Here is a 21,597-nt window from a genome sequence, read left to right as displayed (position 1 = left end):
AGTTGCATGACTTTATTAGCCTTACTCTCTCCTCCAGTCATTAAAGTTCAATGGAAAGACAAGTCAGAACTGGAGAGAGCGCAGAAATAATGACCTTGGTGTCTGTGATGTCTGGCCAAGCTCTAAGCTACATTGTTCTCACCCACCCATTCCACTGCAGAAAGTCTTCATATGCTTGAGGCAGACATCCCCCTAACTCACCAACAGGTTTGAGGCTTGCTGGTTACCCTTAACCTGGTTTAGCCTGTCTGCAGAAATGGTTTTTACAGGGGTATGGCTGTTGTGCATGGTACAGTTTCTTGGAAGCAGAGGTTGAGAGTTGGGTGACAGGATGGTCACCAAGGGTGGATGAGCAGTCCTAAAAGGGTTGAGCATCAGAGGTATGAGTGCTCCCTTAGCACCCCATACATACGTGTGTACATGTATGCTAACCACTCCATCTTCCCCAGTAGGATGTAAGCTCCTTGAGGAAAAGGCCTATTTAGGTTTTTGTCTTTATGTATGTAGAAAGCAAACATGGTATGGTGAATAAAGAACAGACTGGAATCTGAAATACCTTTTCCAAGTCCCACCTCTGACACCTACTGGTTGAGTATTCTGGGCAAGTAACAACCTCTAAATATCCCCAGAGCCTAAAGTGAGGAAGACTGGAATTCAAATCCTGCCTCAGACATTTTTATAACCCTGGACAAGTCACTTAACCTGTTTATTGTTTCTTCAACTGTAAAATGGAGATAATAATAGCCCCTGCCACCAAATTTTTGGTGAGGATCAAAGGAGATATTGGTAAAGTGCTTAGCAGATAAAGGGCTCCATTAAGAAGTTTATTCCCTTGTCTTGTCCCTGTAAGATGAGATTGTTTTATTCATTGCATTTATATCTTTATAATCAGCACATATTTAATAAATGATTGATGATTAACACCCTTGAAAATCCCAAATTCCTTCAGATCAGTGAAAAGTTGCAGTTTCTTATTCCTCCCCTTTTCTCCACAAGCTATAACACTGATTAAATTAACTAATAACCACTGCCCAAAATAAAAACTTTTAAAAAAAATTCCTGGAATTTGATTACTTTCTATACACGGTATCCTCAAAATCTAGGGGAAGTTGTAAGCTCTAATAACTTCAGAAGTATAAATACTCCAAACTTACAAAAAACATTTAAATTTTTAAAATTTCCTTTATACCAATTTAGTTTTCTGAAAGATACATTTTAATAAGATGGAGTACCCTGTCATAATACATTATGTTTTTGGATTATACTTCCTCAGACCAATGGACTGGTAGAGGAGGTCCTCTTCACTGGCCACTTGATCTCCATTAGATTTTTTCTTATGAGGTCACATCAAAACTGTCATGTGTACATGAAAACCTTTTTGATCTTTAGGCTAGGATTACAAATCAATCCTTTCTTCCACTTAACAGTGTCTGATTAAAGTTTTTTACAAAGTATGAAAATTAACTAGATCAGTATCTTAATATTTTAAACAATTAACATTTCAAATGTTTTTTCTAGGTCTGTAGCATTTCTGAAATTATTAAAATTTTAAACTGTACTAAGACTTTTGGGACATGCTGTGCCTCATGTTTGTGCCTCACGTTTGCTGATGCTTACTTTAATCACAAAAATAAACCAAGCACATCTAACTACTAACTACTTTTGAATTAAGGTCTACAAGGTTGGGAAAGTAAGTTGCAAATTTCAGATAACAGATGGTAAATATTTTGGATATTAATTTCATTTAACATAATGAGAATGGAGAACATGGGATTTGGTTCCAAAATGATCAATTGATAAAGGGTGTTTAGGTGTATCATTTTCTCATTTTTCCTTTTTCTCATCATGCTAGTGTAGATGAATTCTTATTTCGTAGAGAAGGGAAAACAAGAAAGGTAACACTAGGATAATTTCATAAAGAAACTAATGAGACAGAAAATTGATCGTTGGATCAAAAATCTTTTAGTCAACAGTTTAATATGTTTAAAAAAAGGTACTGAATTTGGACTTCAGTGGGCATGCTTAAAGGTTATTTTAATTAAGATCCTATTTAGTCCTTCATCAATTATTTTGAGGGTCCTAGTTTCAAATACATTTCTTTCTTCTATAAACTTCTGAAAGAGATGGACACCACCTCCAACACCAAAGTAATGTGCTTTACTTGCTAAAAGTACTTGTCCATTTTCATCCAACAAATTAGCTAAAGTTTGGTGGAAAGCACTGTAATAGCTTGGATTATAAATGGTCTCAGAGGTAAGAATGACATCATATTTTGTAAAAGCTTTTTTGTTGCTTAGCACGAGTTTGGAAAACTCACACCATTCCCCAGAAAAGAATCGACATTTGCTTAAAAGTTCTTGTGATGGGTTTGAGTTCCTCCGCCTTTTCAAATCTGGTTCACATACTTCATCATCTTCACATTCAAAAGTGGAGTTCACTATTACATTTGGAATGGTTACTTCATCAATTACAGTGCTATTATAATCTTGAAAGTGGATTTCTTCAGCTTTTCCCTTGAGGGCAATTATACCCAGAAGCCCTGCTCCACAGCCAAGGTCCAGCACTCTTTTCCCAGAAAATTGTACTTCTTCATCAGCTAGATAAGCTAGAAGGTCAAATGTACATTCCCAGATTTTCAAACCTCCTTCATAGATACCTGTGATGAGATCAGAATGAGAAGAAAGGCTTTTGGATACTATGTCTTCTCCACAAGAGTTGTCTTTCAAAAAGGCCATTTTTACTACTGACAAATTTACATGTTGGAGATGTGGTATAACTTCCATCACTTTATTTTCTACCACTTTCTTTAAATCTTTAGGGATATCGTGTTCTTTGGCTACTTTCAAATAAGGCTGTTTTTCTTTTGGATCCCTTTTGATTTCATCTGATTTAACCAGTGAGTTGTTACAGACTTGAGAAGCTTTAACTTCTGCTGATGATTTGCATCTCCATAAAGGCTCCTCAGATAGGTCACATTCTTTTGAGGACCGTTTTCCATCTTCTAGTTTTCCTTTTTGGTTCTGTAAGACTGAAGTCTTTCCTGAAGATTCCAGGCCTGAGACCTCATCTCCAAGGGCTGGTAATTCATTTTCTAGGTGGCTGTCTATAGTAAAATTAAACTGGAATGCCATCTTTTCATTAAATGGACAAAACTCTGGCATGCAAAATGTTTTATAACCACAAGCAAAATATGAAGTAGTGGTGAAAGTCACTATTGATTTGGGGAAATTCCAATACTCATTCAATGAATTTGTTAAAAGATATTCTTCCTGAAAAATGCCATAACTGACTTGCTACGGCGAAAAATCTCTCTCCAAATATCTCTATCTGTAGATACAAGTACAATGTTCTTGAGTTCACTGTTGTCTTGCATGCTTTTATCATCTCTCAATTTTGCTACAGGAAAAAAAAAGAAACAAAATTGAATTTATCAAACCAGAATGTCACAATTTGCTGATCTGTGATATAAACATCCCAAGACACAAAAAATTTGCATATATGACCACTTTCTTGCCTGTTACTCCTAGGAACCTTGCCAAAGGAAAAAACTATGAAAAGCAGAAACAGTTTAGGATAGCTATCTTGGTTCCTACCTAAAAAAAAATCTTCTTAAATTGTGAAATTAAAAACAAAGGATGTATTTAACAAATTCAGGTACCCCTGGTAAGTTCTGAATCAACAAACACTTACAAAATCTTGGAGTCACAAAGATAAAACCAGGTTGAATGGTTTCCAGTTACAATACTTAAAGTTGGATCAGTCAGACTGCTTCCCTCCCAAATTAGGCCAGACTAGAGGGGGCTATCGAAAGAGAAATGCTGAGTCCTTTGGCAATAGTACAGACCTAGGAAGGGTATTGAGGATGGGGACAGGAACAGCATAGCATAAAAACATGATCCTATGTTCCAAGAAATAGGTGCTTGGGGAATGGGGCATGAATATATGAGATGAGATGAAGAAAAGGAAATGAAAGGATGTCAAAGGCAATTTTTTTTGCTTGTTTCAAAATTTGCCTAAGGCAGGGTCTATAAGCAGGAAGCTTGTTTCTTTTTCCCTGCCCAAGGATCTTGCTCCCAAGAGCAACAGAATTCAGGATAGAACTGTCAGTGTTAGAGTTGTATTTGCATATATTTAATCACTGAGATATTAGCTCTATGGAAAAATAAATGAGTCCCGAACAAAAGACTTACAAAATAACTTTTGGAACTGCAGCCCTCTGTAAGTGGGACTGCCTACATATGGGAAATGCAGGTTAGACAGGAGATCTAGAATTCAACAGAATGTCCCATTTCTTATGACGATAATGAAGGCAGCATGGTAAAGTGGAAGGAAACCTGGATTTGCAGTCAGACATTGAATCTGGCTCTGCTCAGAGTGTGACCTAAGGCAATTCAATTATACATTTTAAAAAACGTATTAAACAACGTGAGAGGTGCAGGGAGAAACTAAGGACAAACGCCTCTAAGAATTTACTTTCTACTTACTTTTTAAATACAAGGGGAAAAATATAATATGAGCAGGAAGACAGCACTAACACTTGGGGAGTTCTGGGGAGTTTCAAGTAGGAACTGCTACCTAAACTAAGCACTGAAGGAAAAAAGGATCCTAAGAAGGGGTCTTTTAGACATGAGGGACAATCTGTGCAAGGTTTATAGATGAGAGATAATATTTAGCAATAGGGAATAGTATGACAATTCATTTGGACTACAGACTATGAACAGTAGTAATGTGAAATATAGATGGAAAAGTAGGTTGGAGCCAAATCGTGGTGAGAGCCACTGAAGGGTTTTTGTGTAGATTTTTGTCCCTCTCTGGGACTCAATTTCCTTTTCTGTCAAATGAGGGGACTGAATTAGGTCACACATATCGAGCTGGAAATGACTTTGGAGGCCATACAGTAAAAATCTCACAATTTACAGGCATTGAAAGAAGGCTAAGAATACATAGAGTTCCAAGGCCTCATCCACGGTAGGCATCAGGTCATAGAGGGTTCACCTTCAACAGTTGTTTAATTTGTTTTCATGATGACTAAGATGATTATAATAACTGATATTTATATAATATTTTTAAACTTTTGTTAAGCCCTTTGCATTCATAGGTACTACAGGTATTATTAGCCTCTCATTACAGATGAGGAAACCGAGGTTTAGCTAGGTTAAGTGATTTGCTCATGCCTATCTAAATGTCAGAGGCAGGATTTAAAAAAGGTCTTTCTGATCCCAAATCTACTATTAATAACAATAATAATTAGCATTAGTTATAATATATAAAATAACTAGCAATAATAAATCGCATGTTAAGATTTATTTACAAAGCACAGAAAGAGGATTCAGACCAGAACTTTCAGATCCTAAGTTTAATAATACTAATAATGACAAGCATTTAATAGCACATTAAGTTTTGTCTGCAAAGCACTTTACAAATATTATCTCATATGATCCTCTAAAATCCCACCTTCTACGGGAAGGCTCCTTCAATCCCTCTTAATTCTACTACCTTCCCTCCACTAATTATTTCCTATTTATCATATATGTGTGTGTTTTACATACATATATGTACATATATACATACATACATACATAGAGAGAAACTGAGGCAGGCGGGACATGACTTGCTCAGGGTCACACTGCTGGTAAGTATTTGGGACAGAATTTGAACTCAGGCCAGCGCTCTATCCACTGCACCATTTAGCAGCCTACAGCTAATCTGAGGCTCCCCTTTTATCCGTGTCATGGGGCAGGAGATCCAGGCTTTTGGGGTGACGTTTTGTGTCTGATCCCCGCAAAAACCAGATTCCATATACGGGACACCGCCCCTCCCCCGCCCAGCCCGGAAGATCCCAGTGACAGATTTCGGAAGCTCAGGCCCTCCCTAAGGCCGTGGGTCGAGCCCGGTATCCCGCCACCATCCCGGGACTCCTAGGAGTGGGTCGGGTCTGGCTCACTCCCCGCCAATCCCTCCTCACCCTATCGGGCCACCATCCTAGCCCGGGTTCTGAGACGCCATCCTCTGCTTGGTCACGTTCAACATCTCCCACTTCCGGGAAGACGAGCGCGCGCGTGGTGCTCATGCGCAGTAACTCCGCTCCGCTCTGTTCCAATCGGACGCCGGCGTCTGTGGAGATCTTGCGGGAGAGGGGAGGGAGTTTCGCAGAGCATGACGGGAAAGTGGAGGATTACTTCCGGCGCTAGGAAAGGGCGGGACGCGTTTGAAGCGGCCAGACTGGTTTAGGTCAGAAAGAATGTCTCAGGACCGCGCGGAGCCGGCGAGCAGCGTGGTGCTGGAGGAGTTGGCCAGCTGGTCCGAGGACCTGTGTCGTCAGGAGCTGCCTTCCGTCCTGCCCCGGCTTCTCATATCCTTGAAGGTCTGCTGGGTCGGAGGGACGCGGAGGTGCCGGCCCCGCCCCCACCCCCACCTGTAAAGGGGGGCGTTAGGGAGCGCGGCTGGCTCGTGCCTTGGCCGGATGGTCGCGGGGTGGGCAGCGGTGCCGGGGTGCCCTGTTCTGGGGGTGTCGCTCTCTCCGCAGTGTTTTGGGGATTCTTTTGGATTCCTGCTGCTCCCCGGATTCCCAGGCGTATCCCCTCTGTTGCTTTGCCCCCGCGGTTAGTGTACAGCCTTGGTGATCCTTGAGAGAGTTCGCCCTGCTGGCGGTTCTAGGCCCCGCTCGGCCACATCTAGGAGTTTGATTCCAAATAACTTATCATGATATGTGGCGCAGCGGATAGGATGCCCGGCCTTCCCGAGCTCAGATCTGGACTTGGACGCCTTATAGCCGTGTGACCCCCTTTGCCTCAGTTTCCTCATCTGAAAAATGAGCTGGGAAAGGAACTAGCACGCCACCTAGGTATCTTTGCCAAGGAAACCCCAAATGGAGTCATGACGGCTAAAACAACTGAAAAAATATATTTATAGTATTCTTTTATATAGGTATATAAATTACGCAGAAATTGTAACAGCGCTTCAGATCACCGCCTGTCTCACTTGAAAGGCTCAGCTTTTCTGGTACTCTTTTTTTTAACTGTAAAACGAGGAGCTTGAACGACATGATTGAAGGAAGGCAGCATGGCATAGTTGTAATAAGAATGCTGGGTTTGAAGTGAGGAATCCCGCCTCAGAAACTCTTTAATTGTGTGAAATAACAACTAACTCGGGGTCCCAATTTCTTTTATAATCTATGGGGTTACCATCATCTTAGATCCTCTCGAAGGTCCTTTTCACCTATATATGATCCTAAGAACTCCAAGGGCTCTTTGCACTCTAAAATCTATGACCACATCTTCAAATTTTCCACAGCAGAATTATTCTCCAAAGTGGGTTTTATAATGTGGGAAGGTAAAAAAAGAAAAATATAATCTTAAAACTAAAAATTAAATGCATTTGGATGATTAGTTAAATATTAGAATATGGTAGGATAATGTTGATTTTAGAATCTAGTATCTGAAAGAATTCAGCAAAGATAATAGTATCTTACAGGCTACTTTATAATTTATGATAATCTTGTAAAGTATTGCAAGTATTTAATTGTTTTTATAGATTAAAAAAACTAGACTTTGAAAAGTTATGTAAAAGGCCTGGGTCATATAGGTTCTAAATATGGGAGCTGGAACTTGAACCCAGGTCATTTGAAGCCTTGTCCAGATTCTTGATTATTGGGTGAGGGAAGCCAATAGTTTACTTCACTAGACCTAAAAACGTTAATATGAAAATCTCATAGACTACTAGAGGTAGAAAAGACTAGGTGTGTTCTTTCCAAGACCCTCATTTTGCAGGTGAGGAAAGAGAAGCCCAGACAGGTCTCCCTATAGGAGGGGGTTCTTAATTTGTGATCAATGAACTTTAAAAAAAAAGTTGATAATCATATTTCATGTAATTGGTATTCTGATCTTATGCCTCTTGTTTTATGCATTTAAAAACATTCTGAGAAGTGTTTCATCAGACTGTTAAAGGGAACCAACCATCAGTCAAAAAATATTAAGGGACCTGTGCCTTATGGGAAATTTTTTCCATAATATGTTCATTCAGGGAAGACTCCATAGGGTAACCTTTATTTGTGACTCAAGGACTCACCGTTAATATTTGTAGAGATTCTCAAAGAGGTGAAATCTTATAATATGGTATTGGATTTGAACTATTTTGTATAAAACTATCTGGACATTGCCACTTACTTCTTTTGTGACCTTGGATAAGTTTTAATCCCTTTGGGCCTGTTTCCTCATCTGTTAAACGAATGGGTTGAACTAGATAATCTCTGAGGTTCTTTCCAGCTATAAATACATGTTTCTGATGTTCATGTTAGCTAGGGCTTTATTTCTAATCTTAGAATAAGAAAGGTAACATAGCTGTATACTAATTAACATGAATAACTTCATGCTGAATTGATTGTGTTCAGGCTGTGTTTATAGACAGGATTTTTGTTGAGGACCGTACTAAGAAAATTTCCAATGTTCAATTCAACAATATGTTGTTTATATTTGTATTAAATTCATATGTGTATGACACTACATTCCAAGAAAGGTTCTTGTTGAAATGACTAATATTTTCAGATTGTTAGAAAGCCCATTTTCAAAGTGGTGGTTATTTGAAATTATAGTTGGTGTTCCTTAATTAGTTTACTCTATGTATCAGTGTTCTGATAACTGGAAGGATCATATACGTAAGTAAGAATGTCTTGATTGTGTGGTTCTTAATTTTGGTGTCAGTGAAGTCTAGATTCTGAATCAGTGGAAATGCCTTTTATTATTGTTTGTTCACTGGAAAATCAATTTTCATTTCTTTATTTCTTATAGCTACTGTTAAATTTATTGAACATAAAGTACTTGACCTAGTTCTCAAGCTATAGTGCTTTCTCTAAAAAGGAATACAAAATGTTAGAATCTATGTTCTTTTCACACTTCTAGTTATGTGGTGTCTGAATAAGTTTGTGTGTGTGTGTGTGTGTGTGTGTATACATATGAATTATAGAATTCAGAGTTGGAAAGAGAGCAAACATGATGAAGTAGATAGAAAACTGCACTCAGAGCCAGGACCATTTATCACCTTTGATAGTTGGGCTGTATGACCCTTAGCAGGACACTTAACCTCTTGGTGAGCTAGGCAACTCTTTAAGACTATATGTTGCAGATAAAATGCTGACTTGCATTAGTAGCAAGTTTCCTCTTTTAAGGAGTTCTTACACCAAAGAAATCACAGACACAGGTCCTGTTCCTGTTACAGAGTTGGACAGGATCTCAAAGGCCATCTTGTTCAAACCATACCTTACCAAGAATCCCATCTACAGTATATCATACAATTGGTCATTCAATCTTTGCTTAAAGGTCTCTCTAGTAAAGGGAGAGTGTACTACCTTGAGGTAGCCTATTTCACACTTGGACAACTCTTAATTGTTAGTGTTTTATTTTATCAAGCAGAAGTCTGCCTCTGTGTATGACTTGCACATCTTTTTTCTAGTTTGGTGCCCACCAGAACAAGATTAATCTCTTTTCCACATGACAGCTCTTCAGATATTGAAGACAGCTATCATATTTTCCCTAACTCTTCTGTCATTGTTATTCATCCCCAATTTTTTTTCAAATTGTATGGAGACAATTCCATGTATTACTCAGATTACCCTCCATTGAACCCTCACTATCTTATTTCATCCTTCCTAAAATATGGCACCCAGGACAGAACATAACGAAATGCTCCAGATATAGCCTGATCAGAACACGGTTGAGTAGGACCATCTCCCAAATTTATGCCTATCTTAATAGCATTTTTTTTTCTTTTAGGGCAGCCACACCACATTCTTTAAGTGATTTGCCTAGGATCGTAGCCAGTACACTAAAGAATTTGGAATGGAACTTAGGTCTTCCAACTCTTTAGTGTAATTCTCTCCTCTACACTAGACTGCTTTTGTATACACAATATACACAAAATAAATACAAGGTAATTATTAGGGAGGAGTACTCAAAGCAGCGTAGCAGTTCAGGTGAGTGTTTAAAGAAGCTAGAGATTCTAATTAGCTTTTTTCTGGTGTGGCTTTTTTTTTTAATGTTTATTTTAATTTCTTAAAAGTTTCATTGATGCCTTTTGTTTTTTATAATACAGTCATTTCTCCTCTCAATGGCTTCCTCCCCATTAATCCCTCACTTTTAGGGTGGGAGTTACATCATAGTCCTTTGGGACCAAGACTAGGCATCAGTAGTATACAATACAATACAATACAAATACCATAGTACCTACCTCTTACGGTTTTTGTGAGGATCGGATGAGTTAACGTATGTAAACCTTAGCTCAGTATATAAATGCTAGCTTGTCATTCTTGTTATGGCAAAACTGTCTTTATCACTTTATCTAGAAAGATTTTTGCCTTATACTCCTCTGGAAAGCAGACAAATAACAGGCGGGGGGGATCCAGTTGAGCAGAATTAACACATCAAATAAGTGCAGCAGTAAAATTCAGTGTTTCACACCCCTGGACACTTACCTTTTCAACAAAGATAGGAAAGTGTATTCTCTTTGGGGGTGGGGGTCAAGTTAGGTTATTATAATTCACAAGATGGTGGTGTGGTTTTTTATTGTTGTCCTTTCTACTTACTGTATTGCAGTCATTGTGTATGTTATTTTCCTGGTAATGCTTCTTTTTTACATCAATTCATGTTAATCTTCCCATGATTTCTGTATTCTCTATATATTTATAACAGTTTCTTATATTCTATTACATTAAAATACCGCATATTTGCTTAACCATTTCCCAGTCTTTGACCACTGATTTTGTTTCCAGTTTTTTATTTCTACAAATAGTGCTGTTTTTCAAGTCATATAGTCCATTTTCAGTAGTCCATTTTCTTCAAGAAGCCTTTTCGGATCCCCAAATGCTAGTGCCTTCCCTCCCCAAACTGCCTTGTGTTTCACTACTTTGTATATATTTGTGTTTGTTTACTTTGTACTTACACTGTATGTACTTACCATTTTATTTGTTGTCCCCATTATAACGTCAGCTCCTTGTGATGTAGGGATAATTGCATTCTTTGTTCTTGCATCCATAGTGTGTGGCCCTGTGCTTGGCGTATAGTAGGTGTTTAATAACTTCTTGTGGATTGATTAGGGTGTAACTCTAGTTTTGGGATTGCTGGGTTAAAAAGTATGAACAGTTTAGTCTCTTTACTTGCATAATTCCATTTGACATGAGGGAAACATTTTCTCTAAAAACACATCACTCTGGTTTTAGTTACTTGATGGTTTTTCTTCTAAAAATGGGTAAATGACTATTCTTGACATTTTAAATTGAAAATGTTTTTTAGATAATTCTTAGAAGTGGATGCCCATCTTCTGGGGAACGATGAAACAAATTCTGATACGTAAATGTAATGATAGAATATTCCTGTGTCATGAGAAGTAATGAGTATGATGAACACAGAGCATCATGGGAAGATTGTTTTGCTTCTACTTGTTTGCTTCTGCTTGCTTTCTACTCCATCCTCCTTATCTGTCCCCCTTCTCCAAGAAGCTCATACCAATCAGGGAGATTTCTTTCGTTTTCCTACTCTTACCTCTTTGTACCCTCAGTTGCTTTTGCTTCCCTAATTGGATGACTGGAAGGACAGAGCAAAGGACTGCGCATCGTCTCCCTTTATAGCAGGCTCAGTTCCCAGCCAACTCTTTATTTCATACCAGCTTCTCTGCTTGATTTTGACTCTCCCATCATTATCTCCTGCCTGCTCCCCCCATTCAATTTCCTGTTGTGTATTGTCTATCCTTTTTAGATTGTAAGCTTGTTGAGGACAGGGACTAACTGTTTTTCTGAGTGCTTAGCTCAGGACCTGCTATATAGTAGGTCCTAAATAAATACTTATTGTATTTTACTTGTTTAAATTGCTATAAAATGAAGTAAGAACAACCCCCCAAAAACAGTATACATGACTACAACAATGTCAATGGAAAGAACAAAAAATTGAAACTGAATGTGAAATTATGATGTCCAGTTTTGACCCCAAAGAAAGATAAGAAAGCGCTTTCCTTTCTCCTTTAAGTGGGGACCATGGAGGTGGAACAGTGCATATAATGTCAGAGTTTTTTGATATATTAAGTTTGCTGGGTGGTTTTTTTTTTTAACCCTTTTTATTCTTATGTAAGAAGTGGCTCTTGGGAAGGGATTGGAGGGGAATGATACATTGTGTAATGGAGGTGATATAAAAACAAAAGACATCTATAATAGTGATTTTGAAAAAAATGTAACCTATGCCTGAATTTTTCTTATACATATTAATATTAGTATACTGTAGTCTCTGCCATAATTTTACTGACTTTAATTGATCTTTTCATAAAAGCATGCAAATATTTCACTTTGTAGGAATTCTCAAGATTCTTACAGAAATGTTTCTACCTCATATCAACTACTTAGCATTGGAACAGTCATTTTTTTCACAAGTATTACCAAAGGTATGACATTTATGGATAGTATTATATGTTTACAAATCAAATTAAGAAGGAAAGCTTTAAATTGACAATATATTTGTATTTAGAATATCAACTATTAGAGAGACAGCCTTAGAGTCAGTAAGACCTGGGTTCATATTCTGACTGCTACCCATATTAGCTGTGTGACCTGGGCAAACCACTTAACCTCTCAGTGCCCCAGGGAATTAACACAATTATTAGATGTTCAGTGGCAAAATTAACTTCATATCCATGTGCCCTTGTCTTAGAAAAATTTTTATATCTTTTGTTTAAATAACTAAATGAAAATTCAGAATTGATAATGTAGTAATTAAATTCATTCATCCTGTTTATCTCTCATGTGTTTTAATGACAGTTGTGAAATTCCATTACTTGGGGAGAAAAGCAATCCACATCTTTAAAATAAATCCTTAAGAACAATAACAACAATAAAAAAGCTGGGAAATTAGGAAAATTTAACCAGTTGACAGATTTAACAAAGATTTTATATATGATCATCTGTAATCTGTAAGGTTCAAAGTAGGCTCTTTAATACCATCTTGAAATCTGAATTTTTTACCCAGTTGTCACTTGCCTTGTTTTTGTTCCATAGTCTGGTGCATTTCATTTAAAGAAATCTTAGTGCAAATGTGAGGCCATGTTCTTAAGCCTAGACACAGTATCCCATGAGAAACTGTCACATAGCCCATTCTGAGCTATTTTGAGAACAGCTGATTTTGAGAGAAAGAATATATATTTGAAATAGGAAATCAAATTGGATAGGTTGCTAGCTTGACACAAACTTTTTCACCATTATTAGAGAAAAATAGCTTTAAATGCATATCTTCTTCTGGTGAACTAGTGCAAAAACCAGCATTTTTTAATTTCTCCACCATAAAAATTTAATTTTAGAGAATTGGTTTTGGGTTATATAGAAAACAAATGTCTTAGTATTGCTAGGGTAATTTCAGATTCTGTGTTTGTTCTCAGATAGGAGCGATAGCAGTATGTAATATTTTTCTAAATTTTTATCTTGGAAGTTGTTAAGTAAATAGACAAAAGTCAAAGTATACTGTTTTATGTTCTTTTAAAATTGAGTCCGTTTCTAGAGATTTCTGTTATTCAGTACAAATTTCTTTGCCTCCACAGACTGTAAAATTATTTGATGACATGATGTATGATTTATCCAGTCAGGCAAGAGAGTTATCGAGCCAAAATTTAGAACTCCAGGCTACACTAAGGAATATTTTACAGGTAAGTAAAATCCTTTTCATTAAGGGGAGAAGAGTTTAAAAGACTATGTAGATAAGTCAACAAGTCAGCAAGCATTTACTATATGCCAGACACTGTGGTAAGCCCTGGGAATACCTGACTCCAGGGAGCTCACATCCTAATAAAGGAAGACAGCACATCAAAGGGAGATGAAAATCAAAGCTGGTGGGTGGTGGCGGAGGTACTTGAATGGAGTATGGAAGAGGAATCTGGAGAGGCAGTAAGTAGCACAGCTAAGAGGAGTGAACATGGAGCTGACCCAGGCTTTTCCTCAGAATGGAGATTCCTGAGAGAAACTCACAGAGGATAGGCCACAGGGATCTTTCAGGGTAAGAAGACTACAGAGAAAACTTCCAGATAAAAATGCTTTTCAGCACTATAACTATTTTGATGCATATTCTTTATATATTACTAATGACCAAGAGCACCAATAAAAAGTTTGAAATTTAGTTCCTAGAGATTATAAACATTAATATAGAATGCTTGACATCAAGAATTTATAGTTGTATTTTTATATGTATTCTCCTTTTTCTCTCTTTATATATATATCCAGAAGGTAACCTCATATTTTCTTATTTGTATACACTTTTTATTCCCTGATCCCTTCCCCCAGTAGAGTATAAGCTTATTAAGGGCAGGAAGAGTTTAATTTTTGTCTTCTTGTTCCTAGGCTCTAGCATAGCCCCTTGAAGATAGGAGAGATTTAATAGTGTTTGTTTAAGTGGATTCAATTTGGCCCTCCTTGCCTGAAAAACAAATGATATATAGCAAGACCAACTTGAAATTCACATGCATATATTTAGAGCACTTATCATTTAATGTTTTTCCTTATTTTTAGTCAATGGTGCACCTCTTAGGAGCCCTTAGAGGATGTGTACAACATGTTTGTGCTCTGCAGAAATCCATAATTCTAGAGAATATACACAGCCTCCCCTCTTCAGCTCTTCATGTAATCAAGAGCACGTTTGTACATTGCAAGGTGGGTAACAATTGGAATTCTGAATTTATTAGCCTAAGAAATATTAGGTGGGTAGGCATTAGAATTTTGGAATTTTATAGATGGAAGTGACTGATCTACCAGGAAAAAATGGGAATTTGGCATTTTATCCAACCTGACCCAATTAGAAGCATATTCTACAGGATACCTTTATGGCCTTTTGTTTTGCAGCAAGCTAGTTTTTTTTGGGGGGGGGGGCATGGGTTTGCATTTATGTTGAATCAAGAAGTCACTTCATTGAAAATCTTATTATTATGAAAAAATGATGGTTTAGTTATAGATATATTCTGATAGGAGAAAATCAAGAGCATTTATTTCTAAAGCAAGAAGAGTTCTAAGCCTGGGGTTCATGGACTTGGATGGGGGAAAAACGTCTTTATTTCAACATACTATAATTAGTTTCCTTTGTAATCCTGTGTATTGTGTTTTTATATATTTAAAAACATTCTTAGAAGGAACCCATGAATTTTACTAGACCACCAAATAGGTCCATGATCCAATAAAAGGTTAAGAATCCCTGCTCAAAAGGAAATAGATATTCCTTTGCTGATTTATATGTACATTCTAGGTAGCTTCAGTAGTCCTAGAACTGATATAGACCCTGAGGTAATAGGACACAATGAAAATCAAGCAGCCTGACAGTTTTCATTCTGTCCAATTCTCTGGAGGTCATAGATACCAGTACAATGATTGCACTATCTGTTGTCCCTTTCACTTACTCTATAAACTGCCTAACTCCCTTTCTGTTGATGTATTTCACTTTCTTTTATGCTCACCCTATATATTTTCATTGTCTTTCAGGTCATCTGCAAATCTGATTATTCAAAAATCATAATATTCTATGATTTACAGCCGCTTATCATCACTGGTAAAATGCTAGTGTTAAAAGCTGGGCTTTTATGCTGACAGCTTGAGTTCATTGAAAGCACTGCAAAATAAATACCTCCCTCCAGTTTAACTCTGGGCCTATGAAACACATAACATTATATACCAATAAAAAGAGCATTCTGTTAATGAAAAAAAAAAAAGCCAAGTTCTTTCAATCACTGGCAGCATGCTAGAGAGAGACTAGAGGTGATGTCATTCTTTTGATCAGTGCTGGTCAGCCCGTTCTCCATAAGGTATTATCCAGGAGCAGCTTCTCAGGGTAATCCAGCGAGCATGTATCTGTGGCTAGACTTGGACCTAGGTCTTCATCCTCCAAAGCCAACCCTTTCTCCACTGCACTAAGTCATCTCTAGCTGGCAAAGTGAACTTAGAACCTTCTCTCCTTTATTTTCTCTCTTTTGTTTACTTGTAATCAGAACAGTGACTCTGTGTACTCTGGACGATTACACCTGGTTTCAGATCTTCTTCAGGCTCTTTTTAAGGAGGCGTATTCCCTTCAGAAGCACTTAATGGAACTACTTGATATGGTCTATATCGACGCTTCAGTGGTAGAAGAAGATATTTCAGATATGGTATCAGGTGTGTAGATAAAATTTATCCATTTATATTAACAATATAAAGTTACCTTTTATATGACACCCATATCCACCACTGTGATAAAGGTGATTGTTTCTTTAGACACTCAGTGTAAGTATGGAATACATTAAATATCATTAGACAATATTTTAAATTTATTTTTCTTGGCAATAAGTGATCATCTGTATACTTCCTTTAATTCAACTGCTGTGTAGCGAGCCCTGTGCAAAGTTTAGATAATTCACAGTCCCTGCCTCCATAGAAGAGGAACAGGACACATTTGTTGATGACTATAATGCAAAGAATATGATAAGTATATTAGGGTTATGCAAACAAATGCTACGTGAGGTCTGAAGAAGGAAGGGAATTGCTGACTGTAGAGGCTGGGAGGCATTAGTCAGGGAAGACTTAATAGAGGAAGTGGCATCTGGGTTGGACTGGTAAGAATTTAACAGAGCAAGAAGATGAAGGCCATTTCAGGCATAAGAACAATCTTGACCATAATGGAGGCATCAGGTATAGATAACTTTTTCAGTAATGAGGTAGTGGCAGAGTAGGGCAGGTGATCAAAAGAAAGGATGAGAGAGCTGATAGAGGAGAAATTAAAAATATTTAAGAGAGAGGACATGAAAAAAGAAGAAAAGAAACAAGTACTTATTTAGTGCTTACTATGTGCCAGACATTGTGCTAAGCACCAGGCATGCAGATACAAGGGAAAAAAGAAAGTTTCAACCTTTAAGGCTTACATTTAGTGAGAGAAGGCAACACACAGAAGGGAGCTAAAAAGTGGGGGGGTAGGGGGGGATGAAATCATCTGCTCAGGCAGTATGGTTTTGAAGTCCAGAAGTCAGGGATAGAGACCACAGGGAATGAAGGTTGGCCAGTCTCGACTATGACGTGAAGGCGTCAGGAGGAATTTTAGGGTGGTAGCTAGTGAAAAATCAATGTGACAGAAGTTAGGGTTAAAGCAGGGATTCTTAGCCTATGGTTCATAGATCCCTTCTTTGCCTCCATCCCCAAAAGGTCTATGAACTTAGGAAAAAAATTATAACTTTCCACAACTTATAACTGAAATTTAGAATATCCTTCAATTATGAATGTAGGTGACAAACATTATTCTGAGAAGAATGCGTAGGTTTTTCTAGATTTCCAAAGGGGGCCTATGTCAAAAAAAATGTTAAGAACCCCTACTAGGTTATTATTTTGAGGACTCCTTGTGAAAGAATGCCTCATAGTTGTAAATGAATGAATATAATTTCATAGCACTAGCATTTAAGACTAGCCATTCCCCAACTAGTCCATGCCCAAAGGACTAAGGAAAATAATACAGAGTGAGCAGCTAAGAGACATATAGAGTGAGTTAGTGCCTGGAAGAATAAGGACATTACATGAATAGTACAGATGTTAGGTTTTTTCTTTATCTGCTTATTTGATCCTTTCTGTTAGGGGTTGTTACTTTCCTTATTAAATATTCTGAGAATAAGATTTTGAGATGTAGCATGGAGTTCAGGATAGAGGGTTGGCCTTGTAGTCAAGACAATATGAGTTCAAATCCTGCCTCTCACAGGAGGACTTGTAACCCTGGGCAAGTCAGTCTCTCAGGGTTCCAGGCAGCTCTAAATTGTAGAACTATTGTTCATCTGCCTTGGTGGTGACTCATAGAAGAGCTACTTGTGCCATTGAATTCAAAGCTCAGTCTAGACAAAAGAGAGAGAGAGAAAACGATTATTTTAGTATATTATGAGTTAAAGGGTAATTAAAAATTGCAGAAAAGCTATGAAACAGCGATTTTTGTCTCCCCTTTTCTTAAAAATTAATTTCTTTGAGTTGAAAATTTTAAATAAATATAAAATTATAAACCAATTGTTTTATATCATCTTAACTGCTTTTAATGTAATAGTTGGTGAACTTTGTCAGCAGATACTTTTTACTAGAATAGAAACTCCTCCAGTAAGCTTATATTTAATGATTATTCTATTACCTTTTTTTGTAGTTATTCATTCAGTTTTGGATATATGCTCTGTTATTTCTGATATGGACCAAGCTTTTCATGCAAACACTTGGAAGTTTATAATTAAGTATGTATTTTGTTTTTTTATATTCCATGTTCCGTGTTTTTACATATCTATAAGTTGTGTTAATTTAATAGTTTATGAAGAATTTTTTAAAGTCTCCTTTAGGTGCTTTTCACATCCATCTTTGTTGTCATTCTTTCCTTCCCCCTTATCTACTGTCTAATTTTCCCATGTCAGCAGACATGATCAAGTCTCCATCTCTAAAAAGCCTTCCTTTGATCCTTACATCTCTTAGGTGAATGTCCTCTGTTTCTTCTCCTTTTCACCACTACACTCCTAAAAAGAATAGTCTATACTTGCTTCCTTAAATTACTCACCACCTTCAAGGTTTGGTTTTTCAGTCATCTTTTGATTCTCCCTCTCCTCCATGTCTAGACGGTTCCTAAATCCTATCTGTTCCACTTCCACAGGATCACTTGTATCCATTCCCACTTCTCCACTGACACTGCCACCATTCTCATTTAGGCCTTTATCCCTTCTTGCCTGGACTACAGATCTGTTTTTTTCTCCAGTCTATCCTTCACAAAACTGCCAATATAATTTTCCTTAAACACAGCTCTTACCATGTCACTGTCGTGTTTAAGAAACTTCAGTGCCTTCCCATTGCCTATGTCAGCTGGACCGAACCGGCCTTTAACCTGTGAATGACTGGAACCAACAGAGCAGGCTAGAGTCAGGGGAATAAGGAATAAAACAGAAGTTTAATTTCAGTGAGGAAAATGGCTTGCAAGCAAGGAGGGAAATTAAACACATGTGGGTGCCCCTGCCCCAACACACACACACAGTGGGAAAACATGTTCTAGTGTGACCAGATCTCAATACTTATACCAGTGGCTACCCAGCGAGCTGTAGCCCTTGACATGACAGGTAATAGCAACAATGAGACAAGGTGGATTCATAGCAGGGCTTCATAATCGGAACCTTGTCAGAGAACACCTGGTGTTGGTCAAAGCAATACAGTAATTCTATGAAACAATTCTGGGATTTTGCTGTGACTGAGATCATCCAGAGGGTGAGTGCAAAGGATTGTTTTTATACCAAACTCAGGGCACAGCTTGCTGGGCCTTAGCTCTGGAAAACAGGATGCCTCCTAATAGCACCTTGACACCTATCAGATGGTCATAGACCACTTTGGAAACTTTAAACTCCTTGAGAGTATATACTATCTCATTTTTCAACTTTATGTCCTTAGTTTATCATACTTAATGCTTAATAAATATCTGTTGAATTTAGTTAAATTTGCATATGATGCTTTCTGGCACTATCCCTTTGTGGGATTGATCCTGCCTTAGAAAGAACTTAATTCTCTTTATCTTCTCTCCTTTTCTCCAACTCAGTTTTGAGAATACGGCCTCCTCTCCCTGTGTGGCAGTGAAATAACAGTTTGTTGTTTCTAAGTGAAATTCCAATGCCATTGGGAAAAAATTACAGAAATAGGTAGAATTTTGAGACTATAATATAAAAATTGACATGTATTTTTAACAGTAAAACCAATAATTTTTAAAATTAGCATCTAATCACTGTTCTTCAGTAACAATTTAGATATTCACCTATCAGAGTTTTATAAAAAAAAAATAGAGAATTGATGAAACTTTCAAATATTAGTTACTGTTCTCTGCCTTTTCCTTTTATGTGCAGAAGTCAGAGTTTAATGTAATCTTTTAAAATGACAGGTACTAGGCAATCAGATATTTAAAGAATATTTATTAGGTTGCTAGCCACTGTACATTCACTTTAATTAACAATTTAATACTTATTCAATTCCTGCTATATACAATATGCTGCGCTAAGCCCTGGTGATGCCAAGACAAAATGATATAGTGCTTGCCCTCAAAAGCTTATATTCTGTTGTTACAGTATATACACAAGTACAATGCAAGGTCAGTTAAAGAAGGAGAGAATACTAACCATTGGGAAATGTGCAGGAGAGTCTGGGAAGATTTTGTGGAAGTGGTAGCACCTGAGCTAACCCTAGCATTCTGAGATGCAGTGATGAGGAAAATGTATTTCAGGCATGGGATAAATACAAATGCATGTTCCTGGGAAATAAAATGCCAGCTTGAGGAACCTGTCCATTTTGACTGAAATGAAGTTAGAATATTTCATGAAGGGGAGTAACAAGAAGGGAAAAGAAAAGCCTGGATTCTTATAGCCATGGCCCAACCAATAAACCACCCAAGAGGAAAAAAAAGGCTAAAAATGTAGGTAGACAATAGATTCTGGTGGACTTAAATGCCAGGTTAGAGAATTTATATTCTAGTCAGTGAAGAACCCTAAAGATACATTTGATTCTTTCCCCAAGAGAATAATGTGGTCTGATTTCTGCATTAAGAATGTTATTTTGGCAGCTGTGTGGAAGAATTTGGATTGCAGCGCTTTCTTTGTTCATTAGTCTTGATAACTCTCCTTTGAAGCAGTAGAGGAGAAACAATCCAACCATCTTTGAAAAATAAGAGACTTAAGATCTTGACGGGTGACTCCGTGTGCCTGTTTGGGTTGTGTGGGTGAGCATGGGCATCTTTGTGCTGATTCATACCTGTGACCCCGATTCCTAATTCTAGGTCTCTGAAAAGACAAGTTTTTATGACCAGAGGTCACTGTGTGAGGTTTTATTTTTATCACCTGTTGAATTTCTTTCTTCATTTAGGCAGAGTGTTAAGCACCAGTCTGTGATAAAGAGTCATTTGAAGCACAAAGATATAATTGCTGCCTTATGTGAAGACATTCTCTTCTCTTTCCATTCATGTTTACAGTTAGCGGAACAGATGGCACAGTCAGGGACACAGGTAAAACCTACTCTGATAAAAGATATTTAATTTAAAGAAGAAAAAAATAACTTTTTTTGTGGCACTAAGTGAACCACATTTTCACTGTGGAGAAGGTCATTTACATTTTCTTAACCTAGGTGATTGTGTTAAATATTTCCACCTAAAATGCATTCAGAGGTCCAATTTGGGATGCCAGGAACATACTTAATTAGGAGTACGTCCTTCCTTTCTTCACATCTGCTGGGCAGTGGAAGTGTACTCCTGGTACTAAGCCTTTGTTGGAGGATCCAGTGAGTCAAGGCTTGAAGGACTGTAGATAAAAGATTCAGAGTGGATTTGGAGAGGGAGTGTGGAGAGATGGTAGAAATGAAAGGGGGATGGAGCTCGAAAATGACTTTTAGGGGCAAGGGGAAAGGAGAAGGCCTAATGGAAAGAGAAATGACATAAAGACCAGTTTTACTTTGCCTAGTGTTTTTCTTGTCTTTTCTATTGCCTCTTGTCTTTGCCCCACCTGTATTATTGGTGATTAGGAAAGAGCTACACTATGGGGATCCTCCAGTGGTGTCAGGATAGGATTTTCCTACCTTTCTTTTGTGCATACATG

The 21,597-nt window shown here is 37.6% G+C and overlaps 2 protein-coding genes across 4 annotated transcripts in view; one reads left to right on the top strand and one right to left on the bottom strand.

Annotated features, from left to right (window-relative positions):
- Window positions 1-1,939: 1,939 nt before the first annotated feature.
- On the bottom strand, window positions 1,940-6,112 carry METTL18 (methyltransferase 18, RPL3 N3(tau)-histidine). Its single transcript, XM_072648690.1, has 2 exons — window positions 5,966-6,112; window positions 1,940-3,396 (listed from the first exon to the last, which is right to left on the bottom strand). Exon 2 carries the CDS (start codon window positions 3,159-3,161, stop codon window positions 2,010-2,012), a length of 1,152 nt encoding a protein of 383 aa, XP_072504791.1. The 5' UTR covers window positions 3,162-3,396; window positions 5,966-6,112; the 3' UTR covers window positions 1,940-2,009.
- A 129-nt stretch (window positions 6,113-6,241) lies between these two features.
- The window catches only part of FIRRM (FIGNL1 interacting regulator of recombination and mitosis), a 76,743-nt gene continuing 61,387 nt past the window's right edge, over window positions 6,242-21,597 (top strand). Inside the window, exons 1-8 of one of the 3 annotated variants that reach the window (XM_072648681.1) lie at window positions 6,242-6,352; window positions 8,614-8,653; window positions 12,332-12,420; window positions 13,567-13,671; window positions 14,528-14,668; window positions 15,991-16,153; window positions 18,144-18,228; window positions 20,873-21,011. In XM_072648681.1, coding sequence (XP_072504782.1) covers window positions 6,242-6,352; window positions 8,614-8,653; window positions 12,332-12,420; window positions 13,567-13,671; window positions 14,528-14,668; window positions 15,991-16,153; window positions 18,144-18,228; window positions 20,873-21,011 — 873 coding nt within the window. Of the gene's footprint in view, window positions 6,365-6,476; window positions 6,603-8,613; window positions 8,654-12,331; window positions 12,421-13,566; window positions 13,672-14,527; window positions 14,669-15,990; window positions 16,154-18,143; window positions 18,229-20,872; window positions 21,012-21,597 lie in introns of those variants that run through there. The other 2 variants (XM_072648683.1, XM_072648682.1) reach the window with 2 other exon arrangements.

This window comes from Notamacropus eugenii, chromosome 2, assembly GCF_028372415.1.
Source record: "Notamacropus eugenii isolate mMacEug1 chromosome 2, mMacEug1.pri_v2, whole genome shotgun sequence".
NCBI classification, from domain to species: domain Eukaryota; kingdom Metazoa; phylum Chordata; class Mammalia; order Diprotodontia; family Macropodidae; genus Notamacropus; species Notamacropus eugenii.
This window is presented reverse-complemented; position numbering and strand designations above follow the sequence as displayed.

Excerpts from the sequence above, each read along its gene's own strand:
- METTL18 (XM_072648690.1), bottom strand. The coding sequence starts at position 3,161 with ATGCCAGAGTTTTGTCCATTTAATGAAAAGATGGCATTCCAGTTTAAT.